The sequence below is a fragment of the Pseudorca crassidens genome, chromosome 7, assembly GCF_039906515.1.
Source record: "Pseudorca crassidens isolate mPseCra1 chromosome 7, mPseCra1.hap1, whole genome shotgun sequence".
Classification (NCBI taxonomy): domain Eukaryota; kingdom Metazoa; phylum Chordata; class Mammalia; order Artiodactyla; family Delphinidae; genus Pseudorca; species Pseudorca crassidens.
In genome coordinates, this window is record NC_090302.1 from 115,684,833 (window position 1) to 115,703,835 (window position 19,003).

General features: G+C 36.9%; 1 protein-coding gene across 4 annotated transcripts in view; it reads left to right on the plus strand.

Moving 5' to 3' along the window:
- SPOCK3 (SPARC (osteonectin), cwcv and kazal like domains proteoglycan 3) overlaps positions 1-17,201 on the plus strand; it is a 430,024-nt gene extending 412,823 nt beyond the window's left edge. For all 4 annotated transcript variants that reach the window (XM_067745423.1, XM_067745424.1, XM_067745421.1 and 1 more), the window contains 4 exons: positions 3,096-3,317; positions 10,120-10,182; positions 12,978-13,115; positions 15,512-17,201. In XM_067745423.1, the coding sequence (XP_067601524.1) occupies positions 3,096-3,317; positions 10,120-10,182; positions 12,978-13,115; positions 15,512-15,675 (587 nt within the window). In that variant the 3' untranslated portion in view covers positions 15,676-17,201. The remainder of the gene's footprint in view (positions 1-3,095; positions 3,318-10,119; positions 10,183-12,977; positions 13,116-15,511) is intronic.
- The last annotated feature ends 1,802 nt before the right edge of the window (positions 17,202-19,003 follow it).

Below are 19,003 nucleotides of genomic sequence, written 5' to 3' on the forward strand. Positions count from 1 at the left end.
AAGATCATCTATACCATTTCTCTAGATTCCACATATATACGTTAATATACAACATTTGTTTTTCTCTTTCTGACTTCCATCACTCTATATGACAGTCTCTAGGTCCATCCACATGTCTTCAAATGGCACTATTTCATTTGTTTTTATGGCTGAGTAATAGTCCATTGTGTATATGTACCACATCTTTATCCATTCATCTGTCAATGGACATTTAGGTTGCTTCCATGTCCCGCTATTGTAAATAGTGCTGCTGTGAACATTGGGGTGCGTGTATCTCTTCGAATTATGGTTTTCTCAGGGTATATGCCCAGTAGTGGGAATGCTGGGTCACATGATAGTTCTATTTTTAGTTTTATAAGGAACCTCCATACTGTTCTCCATAGTGGCTGTATTAATTTACATTCCCACCAACAGTGCAAGAGGGTTCCCTTTTCTCCACACCCTCTCCAGCATTTACTGTTCGTAGAATTTTTGATGATCGCCATTCTGACTGGTGTGAGGTGCTACAAATCAAATTGTAGTTTTGATTTGCATTTCTCTAATAATTAGTGATGTTGAGCATCTTTTGATGTGTTTGTTGGCCATCTGTATGTCTTCTTTGGAGAAATGTCTATTTAGGTCTTCGGCCCATTTTTTGATTGGGTTGTTTGATTTTTTGATATTGAGCTGCATGAGCTGTTTGTATTTTTGGAGATTAATCCCTTGTCGGTTGCATTGTTTGCAAATATTTTCTCCCATTCTTTGGTTTGTCTTTTAATTTTGTTTATGGTTTCCTTTGCTGTATAAAAGCTTTTAATTAGGCCCCATTTGTTTATTTTTGTTTTTATTTTCACTACTCTAGGAGGTGGGTCTAAAAAGATCTTGCTGAAGGCAGTTAAGTTTCTCCATTGCCTCCTAAAATGAGCTGGGGACGGAAGGGTGGGGTCCAAGGCACACCAGAATCTCACACCCCGAACTCAGGTTCTTTGAATGGTTTTACAGACTTTAGTATATCTTTTTCTGCAGTTGCTTTCTTCATGTAATCCCTGGGCATTTGACAACTTTGGGTGGTAAGAGGCAGTTTCAACCAATATCTCAAACCAGGCTGGTTTTCAAAGTAAACTCTAAGAGAATGGGGTCTTGTCTGTATGTTTGAACCCTGCATTCTCAGAGCCAGCGTCAAGACCTGGAAAGTCAATAGGAATTGAGCAGTTCATGTTTGCTCTCTGTCTGTTTGTTTGGGAGAATTCTGTTTGGCTCTACAAACAATTTTACAAAGAAAAATACAAACAGTGAGAAAACCACTGAATTTCTGTCTCTCTGCTTTTATGAAAGTGTCACAATACCACTTTACCTTTGGCCCCCATTGCGGGACAGTGATGCACAGGTAGAAAGCACTAAATATGCTCTGAATTTATTAGTAAAATAAACCCTGAAAAGGTGGTGAAATTATGAATTGTTTAAGTCCTGTTTCATTTTTAATCCTAAGTATCCTTAAAATGCTAGATAGGATTTGAACAGGAAACCTTCAATATCTATATCTGCACTTATTCTTGCATCTCGAATTTTAACAGACTAAAATTATCAAGATAGTGCACGTAACTATTAGAACATACACATCACTACCCCCGAGAGGGTTTCCGCTCGTAGAGGGTTCAATGGCTCCTCAGCCCCTGCCGTTGAAGGTTCAGTCTTTCTGATGCTCGGTCTTCAGAAAGCCATCATCTCCAAACACACCCTCTCTTCCATACCAGTGACGCGAGTATTGTATTTTTCACTTGCAATGCATGAAAAGCAGCAAATGAAACAAAAACCGGGTGACAAAACCCGCGTTCAAGGTAGCTTAAACCTGACAGAAAAGTAGGGTTGAAAGCAGATTTCTCAGTTACGCTTCACACGCTGACGTTGCATCTGCTGCTTTTTAGGACACCGGGCCTTCACGAGGTCAGCAGCTGACCCGGGTAACCCACACTTCGATGGTGTGTGGCTCTGATGCGCATCTGCTGCGAGTGCACCCTGCTGCCTAACTGTAGTGGCTGTGTGCTTAAAAAGTTGCCTTGTGGGTAGCAGAAGACAGAGCAGTGTGTAAAGTACCTGCTGGTTCTTCTTGCTCCGGATATTACTTGTGAACTATCATGGTCACCACGGTTGTACCAAGATACAGAGCGTTATTGAAGTTATTATTTATTATGTGTTAATTATACTTTTGTTCAAAGGGCATTTTCATTTCTTTGAATAAAAAATGAATTGTATTTCTTTATGAGTAGGGTATTATTATTCAGTTACAGCTATATCCACCTAGCAAGGCATGTGTCTAGCCTGTTTATTCAGAAAAAGCCTGAACAACAAAAAGAATAGTAAGTAATATATAATTACAGTAGTAACTGCCACTGAATGAATGACTGATTAGTACTAGACGCCTTATATTCTGGTTAGTTAACTCTCACAGCTATCCTGAGAGGTGTATATTACTACCCCACTTCACTCTGACACCAGTTACTCAAGGTGGATGTAAGCCCGAGTTCTGACTGTTGAGTAGGTGCCGTAAGGAACCTGATTGCACGTTCGTATGTGTGACGCACAGTGAGACCAAACAAATCGAAACGTCAGATTTTGGAGCAGAGAAAAGTTTATTGCAGGACCAAGCAAGTAGATGGGTGGCTCATGCCCAAAAAACCCAAACTGCCAGAAGTGTTTCAGCAAAGCATTTTTAAAGGCAGATGAGGGAGGGGCGTGGCTGGTTGTTGCGAACTTCATGGTGTCAGAATCCTTGTTCTTGCATCTGTCCACACAGGTCAGGTCACGATGTTCCTGTAAACCTCCAACAAGACAAATGTTATTCTCTGTTGGGCAACTTTTTATCTCTATATGAATGGAAAAACGTTACCCCCTTAAAGGTCAGAGCCTTGAGAACTGGGCTATCCTGTGTATGTTAGGCTGTAGGCAACATTCTTAACTGTAGCAAAAGCAATAGAATACAAAGGTTAATGAAAAAGAAACAGATCTAACATGGAGTCAGATTTGTTCTTACAAACCCGCTGTGACACTTCTTTACTTTGCTTGCTGCTGATGGCAACTTTCATGTTTAGCTAATATCTTTCCATCTTTGCCTTTAGGATTTGATACCAGTATTTTGCCAATTTGCAAGGATTCACTCGGCTGGATGTTTAACAGACTTGATACAAACTATGACCTGCTCCTGGACCAGTCGGAGCTTGGGAGCATTTACCTGGATAAGAACGAGCGGTGCGCCGAGGCCTTCTTCAGCTCCTGTGACACGTACAAGGACAGCTCCATCTCCAACAACGAGTGGTGCTACTGCTTCCAGAGGCAACAAGGTACCGAGCCAAAGGCCATCTTGTCCGTGCAGTAAAGCCATGCACTACAGACAAGCTCATTTGTACCCTGTCCTCAATTTACAAAATAGAGACAGAGTTACACGTGCAGAAAACAAAACTTTTGGCTCCCAGGGAGAAAGGGTTTGGGGGGGAATTGGGAGACTGAGGTTGACATACACACACCACTACGTATAAAATAGGTAAGTGATAGGGACCTGCTGTACAGCACAGGGAGCTCTACTCAGTACTCTGCAATGGCCTAAATGGGAAAAGAATCCACAAAAGAGAGGACATATGTACATGTGTATAACTGATTCACCTTGCTGTACACCTGAAACTAACACAACGTTGTAAATCAACTCCAAGGAAAATTTTTTTTTAATTTTTTTCAATTAAAAAAAAAACCAGTATGTGACACCCCATTCATTGTGAGAAATAGTTTTCCAATTAGAGTGTTTAATAAAAGAGAAAATAAGCAGCACGTTGAACAGTATAACTCAGGGATGCAAAACACGCTAAATGACATGAAAAATAGTAATTAATACTTTTTATTAATGCACTTCATTATAGTTTCCATTATGAACCACCAAGAAACACAGAGATATGAGAACAGAGATATTAAAAGTAATCATTTAAATTAATTTGCTATCTGCTTTGCCCATGGTGTAAAATAAATGGGTTTTTTATCACTGCGCTGTGGAGTTTTAATGTTCTATTTTGTGATCTTATTAAACGAGCCAAATGAACCACAGCATTCACCATAAAGTTATTTTTACACTTTTGATTTTAAAATGACTTAGCCTTTCAAACTTTTTAGATAACTTAGCTTTATGAAAATGCACTAGCAAAGAAAGAGTCTCGATTCCCCAGGAGAGGCGAGGCAGCCTGAAGTGTTGGATGAGGCTTGTCCTTTATGGGTCCTGCTTCAGTAGGAAACGGTAACGTAAGGGAAAATTGAAGCCATGCTTATGTAATCAACCAAATGATAACTAAAATTGTGTCTAAGGGAAATAGACCCAAAACATTCAAATTATGATAAAGTTTGGGGAAACTAAGAAAAAATGACATGTGTAACTTTGATGCTAATTTTGAAAAACAAATGGGGAATTAGTCTAACATGATACATCTGCTATTGTCACTGCCTTTTAAAGCCCTTGACAGCTATCGGAATGAACAAGCTACTCTAATCTGTGTTAATGATTCCCAGGTTTTCATATGGAAGCCAGCACATTATATCAGTCATTTTACTATCACAATTACTTTTTCATATATTAGTAATAGTTCAGTGATTAGGGATGACATGCTTATGCCTAAATTGATTAGCAGTGAGTCAACAGCAGGGTTTGTAGCATAGATTAAACCACTAATGTGTTTAAAAACCACTTTAAACAGAGTTTAAAAAGTAGATTGGATTTGTTAAAATATTCTAAATCATACACACACATACACACATGCACAGAGACACACACAAACTCACAAACACAGACTCACATACTGACACAAACACACACTTGTTGACTTACACTATTGCATATGTGCTTTTTAGGTGACTGAATACCCCTATAAAGTTTTGCCCAGGTTTTAATGACTAGTATACCCTTAAATCATTTACAGCAGGGGTCCCCAAGCCCCAGGCTGCAGACCAGTACTGGTCCGTGGCCTGTTAGGAACTGAGCCATACAGCAGGAGGTGAGCAGTGGGCGAGCGAGCAAAGCTTCATCTGTATTTACAGCCGCTCCCCACTGCTCACATTACCACCTGAACCATCCCCCCGCCCCCCATAGCTCCCATTACCGCCTGAACCATTCCCCCCCACCATCTGTGGACAAATTGTCTTCCATGGAACTGGTCCCTGGTGCCAAAAAGTTTGGGGACTGCTGATTTACAGAATAAAAAAGTAAATCCAGGTAAACTACCATAAAGAGACGTGGTCTTTTGTTATGATGACAAATGTTATTTTAATTTTTCTTTGATTATTATGATAGCATGTCCAAGTGTTTATACATGAACATTTTAAAATATTCTGAATAACTCTGAATGTTTCTACTGCAGAACTAAATATTTTTACCTTAAAACATTCCTAGATTTTGCAGTAATATTCGTAGAACTGATGAAAGGTCCCCAAAAGATTCTGCTTGATATACTTTTCATTTATTATTCTTGATACTTACTTCCAAAGTATCAAAATCTTCGTAGTCACATGAAGACATCCTCTGAGATCATTTAATACACAGTAGAGATAATTTAGTACCTGGTAAACGATTATACAACTTCCCAAATGCTTAGGAGGGTTTAGCTAATTCCATTCATTAATATGCTAGAAAATATTACAAAAGCTCTATCAGGGTAACTGACTATGGAGTTAGCTCATTAAGTAATTTCATGGAAAAGAATAAACATTAAAAACATTTTTTCAAATGTTTCACCTTATAAAGAATGTGTTTTTCCTGTTTATTCAATAAAAACAACAAATTCTTAAGTTTATTATAATTAGAGTAATATATGTATGTGTGTGTGTATGTGTGTACATATAGAGAGAGAGGAGGAGAGAATAATGTATAATGGGGTGTTATTAATCCAGGTTGACTTAAAACTGCAATCAGGACTATAGTTGTATGGTTGTTGGAAAATATCTGAAAAGTAAAGTAATAGTGTTGTTTTTAAAAAAATACCTTTCAAAAATAAATTAAGCTTAATTTCAAAAGTTTAATAAATGAGGTTGAGAATATAAAATTTCAGGCAAGTGAAATACTTGTAGTTTTCCAAGGGAAAAAAATTGTAACCTAAAAAAAGCTTGTAATTAGTTAAAATGCATATCTGTTTCTATGACTGATTTTCTGAAATCATGACAATTAAGCAACACAAAATGGATATGATGGTGGTTTGTGTGATTTCATTCTAATTACTTATAAAAGAATAAGTAGGAAAAATACTAATTTTGGATTTTTGTTACCTTAGGTGTTAATAACTTACTTTCATAAAATATATTTTAAGCCCCTACTCAAAAAAGTACCTCAATTTATTAGTTGCTGTTTCAGTTAAAGTCCTGTTGTGTAAGATCCAGGAAAGAGAAAGTAAATTAACATTTATTCAGGGCCATGTCATCTTTCGGGCACATAAAATCATTTATCCCTCATATAGCCCTGTGAGAATGTAACAATCTCGTCCACAGCTGAGGACGATGCTTAGTGATCTTAAAGTCCTTCATGTTACAGAATGAGCACAGGGGACGGGGATCTGAAACTTCTTTCTCCAGCAGCTGTACCTCTTATTTTTTTTTAATTTTATTGAAGTCTAGTTGATTCACAATGTTGTGTTGATTTCCACTGTACAGCAAAGTGACTCAGTTATAGATATATGTAGATATAGATGTGTATTCTTTTCATTTTCTTTTCCATTATGGTTTATCTCGGGATATTGAATGTAGTTCCCTGTGCTCTACGGTAGGACCTTGTTGTTTATCCATCCTGTATATATTGATAGTAGTTTGCATCTCCTTTACCTTTACATTCAGACTTTGCGAAGTCCTCATACATAAAATGCTGAGAGACGCCCCTAGGCAGCTTGCTGGCAAATCCCGTTCAGGGCAGGACCCCGGCCAGTGATACACCCGATGGGACGACAGTGAGAACATTCGCATCTTTCGAGGTCATTTATGCCTTCCAGCCACAGGAGGAAATGTCAGAACGGGCGTCATCTGCATTAGTTCTACAAAGGATGTGTTTCTTTAATTTAATGAAAGATATTAAATACAGGCAATGTTGTCCTTTGGTATTATGAATATTTGAAACTTGCACGAAGTAAACCTGATAAAGTTATTTAAGTATATCCATTCTGTGAGAGACTCCATGAAGGACAGGGATTGGGCAGAGGCCTCCTGAGAAAGAGGCTGAGCTGGTCCGGGTGCCCTCCCTGCAGGGAGGTGGCACCGCCTGCAGGTGTGTGTGACACCCACTGGGTCACGCACACACCTCTGCAATGTCTACCTTTTTAGCAGTTTTGACATCACCTTGTATCTCTATATTTGACAGCTAATAGAAATATACTCCCTAGAAATAACTAGTTGTGAGGATAGAAAGAACACCTTTGTATATTACTGTTGTAAACATAGAGATATTTCCTTATTTATTTTTCCCAGTGACATTTTATTCAGTTCAAAATTGTGTGGGAAAATAAAAATGCATTGTTATCATTGCGTTGACAATTATCCATTCATAATATAGATAATGTGTGAATGGTTCCAATATAAGGCTTTGAGGTTTTAAATTCAGAATGCAAAACAATGAACAATGTTAATTTTTTAAAAAACAGCATTTTGAAATTAACTAGTAAAAGATTTTAATTCTTTTTTTTTCTTATTTTTTAAAACTACTGTTGGGAATAACTACTTGTAAATTTAATGATTACATTAAAGCCTCTATTTTATAACTCATGATTTTCATACAATTTTAAGCATGTAAAATCAGAATTTTCCATAAAGTCAAATCACCATTAGATTGGGGGAAATAAATCTTGTGTGTAAACTTGTGCCTAATCGTGTCCAAACCTTCACGCACTTTGCCACCTCACTGCCCTTTCATCTACATCAGTTATTTGCAAGAGTTTAATGACAGGCGAAATCTCAGTCACGCCCTCCGAGTGTACCTGAGTCAAAGGCCAGACAGAGCACAGGATAGATATTCTCAGTCCAGTACTGTATATAGTGGAACAGCCCAATCTGTCATGACTTCTCTCGAAATCTGGCAGGTTCCCCTACACACAGTTTGTGGCTGCCCCAGGTTTATTCAGGGAGAGTCAGACTCAGACGTGCCTGATTTCGGGCGATCCCACAGGAAGATAGGAGAAATATCGCTTCTACTTACAATAACTGTCCCATAGCAGTGAGAAGAGTTGCTTTCAATGTAGTATTGAAACTTCAGCTAGAATCTTTCCTCTTGGTTTTAAATGTCATATTTGGAGGACAGTAAATGTTACGTCTACTCTATAAGCCCATATTATGCAACTTCATTCCTATTCTGTTAATAATATAAGACTCACAAATTATTAGAAAAAACAAAGGGGTCAGTTGAGCCAGTATCAGCGTGAAGTAGAACAATAAGGTAATCAGGTTTTTCAAGCAAATTACTTTTTCTTCACATTTTTGATTCCTCCAGGAAAAGCATTGTTGGCCTGACATATTAAACTGTAAAATACATACTAAGTTGTTTGTCTCATGGTCTCTTTCCACTCTGCTGCTTACATGCAAATTTAATAATTGCATATTGTGAGCTTGGTTTGGTAAAAAATTCTTAAATTATTTGAATTATATCTTGCCTTTTCACTAAAAAAGTTGTAGTGGAGCAAGTACTAGTTTATTGTTTTGCTGTTTCAGTAGTTTGTGGTACAGTTTTTATATAGCAAGTATTAACAGCCAGTTTTTACAATAAGAGTCTAAAGTACATTGAACTGTTTTCAGATAAGAATATGTATATATATTAGAAAATATATAATTAAATATAATAAGCCAAACTATATTATGTCTATTTAGAATTTTGTACTTCTCTGAAACTAATCTCCTTCTAAGTGGTTTTAAAGAGTTTGAAAAATAGGCATATACTTATTTCCAAATTGGTTTAATGTTCTAAGTTTATTATTTTTAAAGATGGCTTCTCAGAAATTATTGTATATTACATCCTGTTTCCATATTGGGTATATACTGCAAACATGTTGGTTAAACTGAAAAGACTGAAGCCTGTCAGTGTTATTCAGTATCAAAATTTATAACAGTGTCTCTGAATAACTTGGAAGCATTCACGTTTTCCTAGATTATGTTTCAATGTGAAGCTGTTTCTCTTGATCGTAGAAACTGTTTTAAATGAGGGAAAACAAAATCAGTTAGTTTGGGAAGCAACCTGTTAGTTGTATTTACATTGAAGAGTTGATTGACCTTTTAAAAGTCAATGAAAAGAACCATTTTCCATCCTATACGTATTTTATACCATTCTCCTTTCTTTCATCCAATTCTGTCATTCTGAGGAAATTAAGATAATCAAACAATAAGTAGAAAAGCCTCTCTATAGAGAAGTAGACATAAATGTAGATGTAAATGATTTAGTTGTAGGTGCAGATGTAGATGATATAGATGTAGGTGTAGATGTAGACGTAGTTGATGTAGGTGTAGGTACAGATGTAGATGATGTAGATGTAGATGATGTAGATGTAGGTATAGATGTAGATGATATAGATGTAGGTGCAGATGTAGATGATGTAGATGTAGATGTAGGTACAGATGTAGATGATGTAGATGTAGATGATGTAGATGTAGGTATAGATGTAGATGATATAGATGTAGGTGCAGATGTCGATGTAGATGATATAGGTGTAGATGTAGGTGCAGATGCAGATGATGTAGGTGTAGATGTAGATGATGTAGATGTAGATACAGATGTATATGTAGATGATGTAGATGCAGTTGTGGATGTAGATGTAGATGATGTAGATGTAGGTGCAGATGTAGATGATGTAGATATAGGTGTGGATGTCGATGTAGATGATGTAGATGTAGATGACATACATGTAGATGTACATGATGGTGCAGATGTACTGTAGGTACAGAGGTAGGTGTAGGCATAGAGGTAGGTGTAGATGGATGTGTGTGTATATACATGTATACGTATCTACTTGTGTGTGTCTCCATAAGTAAAGCAGTTGATATGTAACGTGTCTTCTAAAGCCTTGTAAATCTAACTAAGGTTTGGTAACATAAAAATCACCCCCTCTTTGTTTACCTATAACCATTGAGGTGACATTAATGCCGTTGCAGACCCACCTTGCCAGACAGAGCTCGGCAGTATTCAGAAGCGGCTCGGGGTGAAGAAGCTCCTCGGTGAGTTGTGGATCACTCTCTGACACCTTTACTGCTTACATAAATAACCCTCAGGAAACAGCAGCACAAAATCAATATTTATCCAACAAATGGGGACCTCACTAAATTTCGGCAACAAAATTTATGACGTTTTTGAAAGTCATTAGCCTTACTTTTATTATCTTACCTATTGAAAGGTATGATGTCTGTTTTATTACCCTAATATAATGGTCATTTTGAAAGTTATTAAGTAAAAAAGAAATTTAAACAATGCTAAAGGTAAAGCAGCAGAAACTTCGGTTCTAATTCTGTGGTTGACAGTTCACAAATTGATGGTATGTATGTATGTAGAGAGAGGGGAAGAGAGAGGGAGGGAGAGAGAGATGGTTAAAAGCATGGGCTGAGTTCCTCAGGAAAATTGGAACAGATTTTTTAGTTTCTCATCAGCACTTTTTATAAACTTACTTTTACTAAGTAAATGTATGTATTAGATGATAAACAGATACATAGATAATTCCAAATTTCACCCAAAGCCTTGAAATATTAGAATGCTTGGCTATTAACTGATTGTTAAACTATTACATATGATTATTTTCTTTATTTTTGTCAACATACAATTTTTCAATACACTCTTTGGGATAATTTTAGATTCAGAAATTTTATAAGTACAGTAGAGTTTCCATGTATCTTTCACCCAGCTTCATCTAAAGTTACCATCTTACCATGTATAGATTAACTATCATATATTTATCAAATCTAAGAAATTAACATTGCTATAATCCTATTAATTAAGCCTCACACTTTATGTGGATTTCACAAGTTTGTCCACACATGTCCTTTTTTCTATTTTAGCATACAGCGTAGAACACCACATATGCAGCACTTGTTGTTTTTCATGTATGTTAATGCTCTTGTGTATTTAGTGGCACACAGTTTTATGGTTTTAGGTCTGATTAATCTGTATTATGATATGCTGTCTTTGTAATTACAATATTGTATGTTTATATGAGAAGATTTTTCATATTACTTGAAAATTCACAGTTCAAAATAAATAGACTAAATTTTTTAATACAGCATTTTAGATGTGAAGCCACATCATTAGATAAAAGCTACAATGTATCACATTTCTTTTAACTCTGTTACAAGATGCACCTTTCCAGCGCACAGGTGGAAACGTTACCTTGGTACCTGGGTTTGTTTTTTTCTACAAATCGAAGTTCATTCATGTGCACTGGGAAAAGCCTTTGACATTCAACGGGAAAATATCTTCGACTTGGTCAAGGTCTATTAGTGACAAAAAGCTATTAACATCCAGGCTTTGATTATTTGATGTTACATAAAATGAAAACATATTTAGAGCCCAATTGAGAGGAGTCATCTTTATTCATCTTACGTAATAAAAATGAAAGTCATTACTAGAGAGCACTGACCCTTCAATATTCCTTCTGAAATGGGTAGGAAAGCGTCCTTCCCTGACAGTCTGTCCACTGTTATGCGGTAGCAGGTGCGATGCATCCAGGCTGCAAGCTGTCTTGGTGTCTGCATTTCTAGGCTAATTCCTAATAATGCTCTTCTGTTTCCAAGGTGTACTGGCGGAGACAACAAATTAAATGGCCACACTAACTGTCCATCTTAACATTTTTATGTCAAGTATGTCAAATTATGGTATTTTTTAAGAGGTAGAGATAATAATATTGAAAATCTTCCTTATCTTTCCTGCTATATATCCACAGAAGGTGTTCTCGAGTTTCCCATATTGGTGATATCCGGTCCACCTCACTCGAAGACCAGAAGTTCAAATCCTTCAAATGAATTATAATTTTCAAACTAAATTGATTATTTATATATCAGAATTTTGAAACTTTTTTAAAGGGTTAAATAATGATCGCATATTGTTGCAGGACTAAATGGAACAGTTTCATGTTTTATCTGTTTATTAGTCATTGTTTTTCCTTTTTTCTTTCACCAAGTAACTATAGTGTATCTGGTCACTGAGCAGACAGTTGGTCAGGAAAGACAAGAAAATCGTCTAATCTCCTAAAGCTTACACTGTAGCGTGGGAGTGTTTATTGAAGAATGTGAATTCACCTCTCAATTATTATTGCACACTTATCACTAGCAGTGTGCCAGGTACATGTTAGATATTATATTAAGAAACTAAGTGTCTAGCTTCCCGCTAGACTGAGTGTGAGTTGTTCGTATAGCGATCAAAATCAAGAGAAGCGAAAGTTCCCAATACAGAGGATACCACAGAGTAGTGGTGAGTGCATGCACTGAGAGACATACACGATGGAAGAAATATATCAGAAACCCTCCAGCCTAAGAGAAGGGGGTCACATTTCAGTCAAGTTTTACGTTGCAAGAGGGAGGGAAGGAGAGGGATTCCAGGTGAGGAGAAGATGCATAGAGAGATGAAGCAGGACTGCATTTGTAGAAAACAGCTTGATGTGGAAAGAGCTGAGGATACATGAATGAAAATTTGGGGAGATGAAAGTCAAAAATTGGCAGTGATGAGACGGTGAAGGGTCTCATATGCCCTGCTGAGCGGTCTGGGTGACTTACCATGCATGGCGTTCATCAGCTCTCATTCCGTATATTGTACATCTGGAAACAGCCCCCTCTGCAGAGTGATTAAAAAGACAAGACAGTAAATTTGCTCAACAGAAGAAATGCAAGAGGTTCACTATGACAGCGCCTGCTTTGTTCTACCTGCACCGTAGCTCGTAGCCTGGAGCCGGAGCTCGTATGTGTGTGTCTTGAGTGAGTCAGTGCATGGTTGGTGACCCTTGTTCCTACCACATGTGCGTGTCTCACAGGACAGTACGTCCCCCAGTGTGACGCAGATGGTTACTACAAGCCGACGCAGTGCCACGGCAGCGCTGGGCAGTGCTGGTGTGTGGACCGATACGGAAGGGAAGTCGTGGGGTCCAGGAGGCGCGGTGCAGCAGACTGTGGTAAGGAGGAGGGCCGCGCGTGCCACGATTTCTCCCCCGCAGGATAAGTGCTGGAGAGTCGCATTCTCTGCCCACCTCTATGCAAACCCTACAGAGTGTACTGGGCCGGGGGGCACAGGAAGGCTCACTCCTAGCATGTTAGAAAAAGTTGTATAACTAACAAGTAGAACTGCATAACTTAGATATTTTAAGGAAGAATAATGAAAGGTGGGCCGCTTTTACTCCTCCAAGTACGGGAAGGATGTCGCATGCCTTCCGTGTTCCTCTCGGGTAAGGCAGACTGTGTCATCCATCCTGGGCCCGGTCACCGGGCCCTGGTGGGTGCCGTGTCACCACACAGCACCCTCCCATCTGTGTGCCTTTGGAGAAGGTCACTCAGGGAGAACATGGGAGGACCAATGAAAGAAAAAGTAACCTTTTTAAAGTAAAGGTCCATAAATTGCAGCTGTGTGAGCATGTTTCCTTATGTTTGGGTGAGAAAATATAGTTTTAATTGTTTGAAGGGTAATTATAATTAATATTCTAGTTCTTTTTCTGAGCATGCATTTTACATATAAACCTAAAAAAATAATATTACAGTTAAGTTGAGCATAACACACACATTGTAAAGTTTTAAGTGTGATGTCTTTTGTCTTTCATGAAATATTTTTTCAGAATGTAGGTTTCAAGTGAGTATTTCTGTTTGTACTGTGGAGAGTTTTCACTACAAAAGCCACTTAGCTGTACACACACACACACACACACACAGACGGAATTAATGGATTATGTTTCAACTAATACAAATGACCAAAATGTAAACAAAGTACTTGGTCAGTCTTGTATTTCAGAAAATGTTTAGCTTTCTCCTTTATGCAATTTTTAAACTGATACACTGTGATTGTTTAGAAATAGATAAATGGTAAACGGTATATAAAAGCAATCGCGTTTAATGCTTAAATGCCTGTTCTGCATTTATTTATTCCACAACACTTTTAATAGCTTGGTTTTGGTTTTCGGCCAGTGTTTTCAGATTCCGTACGATGGAGTACAGTACTCAATAGCTACATTACATACTTGTTACACGTGGAGAACACAGCTTTGTAACACATAGTTTGAATGAGTTGCACTATCAGTTATTTCAGGTATCCGTGATGGATAAAGAATTTCAGATGTTTATTTTATAAATAATAATTATATGGAGATGAATTCAATAGGTGACAGGGAAATGGTTTTGGGAATGTGACTTGTGAGTTTTCTCGGCATGTTGAAATTATTAAGAAAATACAAGAAGTAGAAGAGTACAAATAACATTTTCTTCACAAAAGATACGAACTTCAGTGTGTTGTATTGTGAAATCAATCAGTTGATAAGCACTGGAGGACATTAATAGGATTTGCTATAATTAGCTACCAAAGAATTATTAGACCAAAATATTAGAAAGGGTAGAAAATAAACACACTGGTACTAGGGGAGTTGGGAAATGATTACATTCTGAGATATGTGTGCATTATTGCCTCCATAGTCATTATAAATTTCTAAACATTTTTTAAAATACCTACTGGCTGTGTTAGTTTTCTGTTGCTATTGCAACAAAATCCCTCAAAGTTAGTGGCTTAACCCACACACATGTGTGATCTTGCACTTCTGAACATCAGATGTCCAGCATGGGCTTCTCCAGGCTAAGGTCAGGGTGTCTTCAGGGCTGGTTCTTCTGAGGCTCCCTCCCGAGGACAGTGTTTCCTGGCCCTGTCCTCTCCCAAGACCACTCGCGTTCCTTGGCCCAGCTTCTGACTGTTCTTCTGTAATCACACCGCCCTCTGACTTCATCTGGAAACAGTTCTTTGATTTTAAGGATGCAGGTGATCACCTGGGCCCACCCCAGTTACCCACAGTAACCTGTCAGCTCCAGGCCCGTGATTTAATCACATCTCCTGAGCCCCTTTACCATGTAAGGTCACACAGTCACAGGTTTCAGCCATGAGCAAGTGAACGTCTTTGAGGGGCAACTATTTTGCCTACACACTAAGAGAAGAAGTTCTCAATTCTTCGTAAAATTCAAAGTTTGACATGGACTTTATAAAACCTGGGCTGAGCTCAATATTACTGAACTGGAAATCGTACATATCAGACCTCAGCAACAATTCCGCTTTTTAGCACTGTATATTTTAACAAATGAGAAAGAATGGATTTTACCTTATTTTTGTTAAGAAAGCTAAAGAGCAAATTAAAATTTTATTTATCTTTTAAAAATTTTTTTGTTCTTGGAGTATAGGTGATTAATAATGTTGTGTTAGTTTCAGGTATACAGCAAAGTGACTCAGTTTATTAATTTCCTAAATTTTCATCAGAATTTTCTGACCCTCAGAAATTATCCTACCACTCAGTCACATAACATTAATGTTTACTTTTTTCCTAAGCTATTGATTTTGAGATCTCTGGAGATTTTGCAAGTGGAGATTTCCGTGAATGGGCTGCTGATGACGATGAAGATGACATTATGAACGATGAAGATGAGATTGAAGATGATGATGAGGATGAAGGGGATGATGATGATGGTGGTGACCAGGATGGATACATCTGATGGATGAGAGCTGAGAGCAACAAATTCTATGTTTCTTTTATTTACCAAGTGATCCCCTACTGAGGAGTACCTTCCTGCCCCGAAACAAAATGATTCTAAAACTCACTTATATTTTGTATAATTATTTCAAATATTGCAACTAAAGTCATAGAACTTTATGTTTAGAGAAGTATCATTTACTTTGAGTTTTTATATGAAAAAGAGAACACATATGGAGTCTAGCCAGACAAGAGAAAATTATGAAGAGCTACTGATCTCTGTGAGTCTGCCACAAACAAAACAACCAGTGCTTGAGGTCATATGTGATATTTTTCTGGGAGAAATTCTAAGTTGAATCTACAATAACATACTAGTGACCTGGATCCTAAGGATTTTATAAAAATATGCATGACCTTAATTGCAGTTTCCAAGTAGACTCTTCCCAGAGCTGGAGGGATATAGAGGTGAGTGAGGGAATAGCACAAAGTGAGAAGAACGAAGTCACCATCCTGGAGACCTCCACCATGTTTGTGTGTTTTTACTTATGAAGTTTTAGTGATGTTTTTAGTTCTGAAGTTATTCTGGATGTGACCAGATATCTTACAAAATGGCCAGTAGGGAAAAACCGTGGATTTTGAAAGTTAAAAACATAGTTGTCCTTTCTAATTTTTATTTTAATTTAGACAGCAGTCTTATGTTGATTTGTTTGATAATCTTAACCAGCATGATTTCTTTATCTTTCTAGGTTTCTTTATCTTTCTGACCAGCAACTTAGGGTGCAGAACTTAAAGTAGAAAGACAAAGGGAAAGATTCTTTTAAACCATATTTTTACAAAAAGTTTGTCATTTGCCCCAATATCAAACTTAAAAATCTTCATTCTTATTTTATTTCCTATGGTAGATAAATATTTGCATTTAATCTAAGAATTATGCCATTTTTGTTACTAGTGTCGAAACTTAGAGAACATACTGTATGGTGCCTTGCAAAATAGAAATAGAAAGGTTTCAGCATGCATCCCCACATAGGACATTAGGCATAGATAGGCACACCTAATCACGAATTAATACCAGTCCCGGTACTGCTGCTGGAATGAAGAAAATAGAATACTTTCTTTCTTTTTTCTACTGTTACATAGTTACCATGTGGACTTGTTTATGATTATTGTGTGGAGTAGCATTTAAGATTTAACTGCAACAAAACTTACTTTAATTGTTGTATTTAAGTTAGCATGTTAATTAATCATGTAGCCCTTCTGGTACACCATCGCTTTTAAGGATATCAGACCTATGGTTTTGTGCCCATAATGAAAGTGGAAAAACCTGTTGGGTGTTACACACTGGTGTCACCATTTAAACAGTGGGTCAGCTGGTTTCCCAGTATATACAATCCACTGAAATAAAGTTGTTGGATTCTTTCCATTTGATTTATATACACTAAGAAAAAAATCTTTAATGTTAACTTTATGTAATATTTAAGGTAAAATGCATTTTCTTTTTTACTGTTTATGTATAGTTTACAAAATAAAGAATCTTGCAACCAAATTAAACTGTTCCTTAATGATTTTCTGGGGTATAGATGGTAGCGTGCAGGATTCTTAATCTGTTTCTTGATTTTTAAAAAGCATACATCACAAACTAGCTAGAAAAGTTCTTTTTTAATTTTGAGTTTCAAAGTCAGAGCTCTTGACATCTTGCATATTGTTTTATTAGATACGTTTAAAAATATTTTTTCGTCAGATTGTTTTAATTGTTTTCATTTTGTCATAGCATTGCAAAGTACATCATTTCCTTTGTTGACGGTGGTATTTTTAAGCCCATTTTTGTGGTATTATACTTAACATATTTAGCTAAATTTCTATAGCAGCTGCATTTTTTGAAGAGTGACAGAATAACCTTATCTGTATAACAGATGTATAGAAATCACAAAATGTAACTTGTGGATTGGTTGGAAAAAGACAAAAAAAATCAAATGCTATATAGAGGTTTAGCAAATGAATTTCAAGTAACAAATATGGTGGTCTTTTAGTGAAGCTGTTTTTTTTTAAATTTTTATTTTATATTGGATTATATTTGATTTACAATGTTGTGTTAGTTTCAGGTGTACAGCAAAGTGATTCAGTTATACATATATCTATTCTTTTTCAAATTCTTTTCCTAGTTTATTACAGAATATTGAGTGAAGTTCCCTGTATTATACAGTAGGTCCTTGTTGATTATCTGTTTTATATAGTAAAACAGTATATATATATACTGTTTTATATAGTAAAACAGTGTGTGTATATATATATATATAGAGAGAGAGAGAGTATAGTAGAGTGTATATGTTAATCCCAAACTCCTAATTTATCCCTCCCCCCTACCTTTCCCCTTTGGTAACCATAAGTTTGTTTTCTAAGTCTGTAAGTCTGTTTTTGTCTTGTAAATAAGTCCATTTCTATCATTTTTTTAGATTCCACATATAAGTGATATCATGATATTTGGTTTTGTCTGACTTCACTTAGTATGATCATCTCTAGGTCCATCCACGTTGCTGCAAATGGCATTGTTTCATTCTTTTTTATGGCTGAGTAATATTCCATCGTAAATATGTACCACATCTTCTTTATCCATTCCTACACTTAGGTTGCTTCTATGACTTAGCTATTGTAAACAGTGCTGCAGTGAACATTGGAGTGCATGTATGTTTTTGAATTATAGTTTTGTCTGCGTATATGCCCGAGTGGGATTGCTGGGTCATATGGTAGCTCTATTTTTAGATTTTAAGGAACCTCCAAACTGTTCTCCATAGTGGCTGCACCAATTTACATTCCCACCAACAGTATAGGAGGGTTTCCTTTTACCCATACCCTCTCCAGCATTTATTGTTTGTAGACTTTTTGATGGTGGCCATTCTGACTGGTGTGCGGTGATACCTCATTGTAGTTTCGATTTGCATTTCTCTAATGATTAGTGACGTTGAGCAGCTTTCCATGTACTTCTTGGCCATCTGTATGTCTTCTTTGGAGAAACATCTATTTAGCTCTTCTGCCCATTTTTTGATTGGGTTGTTTGTTTTTGTGATATTGAGCTGCATGAGGTTTTAGTATATTTTGGAGGTTAATCCCTTGTCGGTTGCCTTGTTTGCAAATACTTTCTCCCATTCTATGGGTTGTCTTTTCGTTTTGTCTATGGTTTCCTTTGCTGTGAAAAAGCTTTTAAGGTTAATTTTAGGCCCCATTGTTTATTTTTGTTTTTATTACTCTAGGAGGCGGATCCAAAAAGATATTGCTGCGATTTACATCAAAGAGTGTTCTACCCATGTTTTCCTCAAAGAGTTTTATAGTATCCAGTCTTACATTTAGGTCTTTGA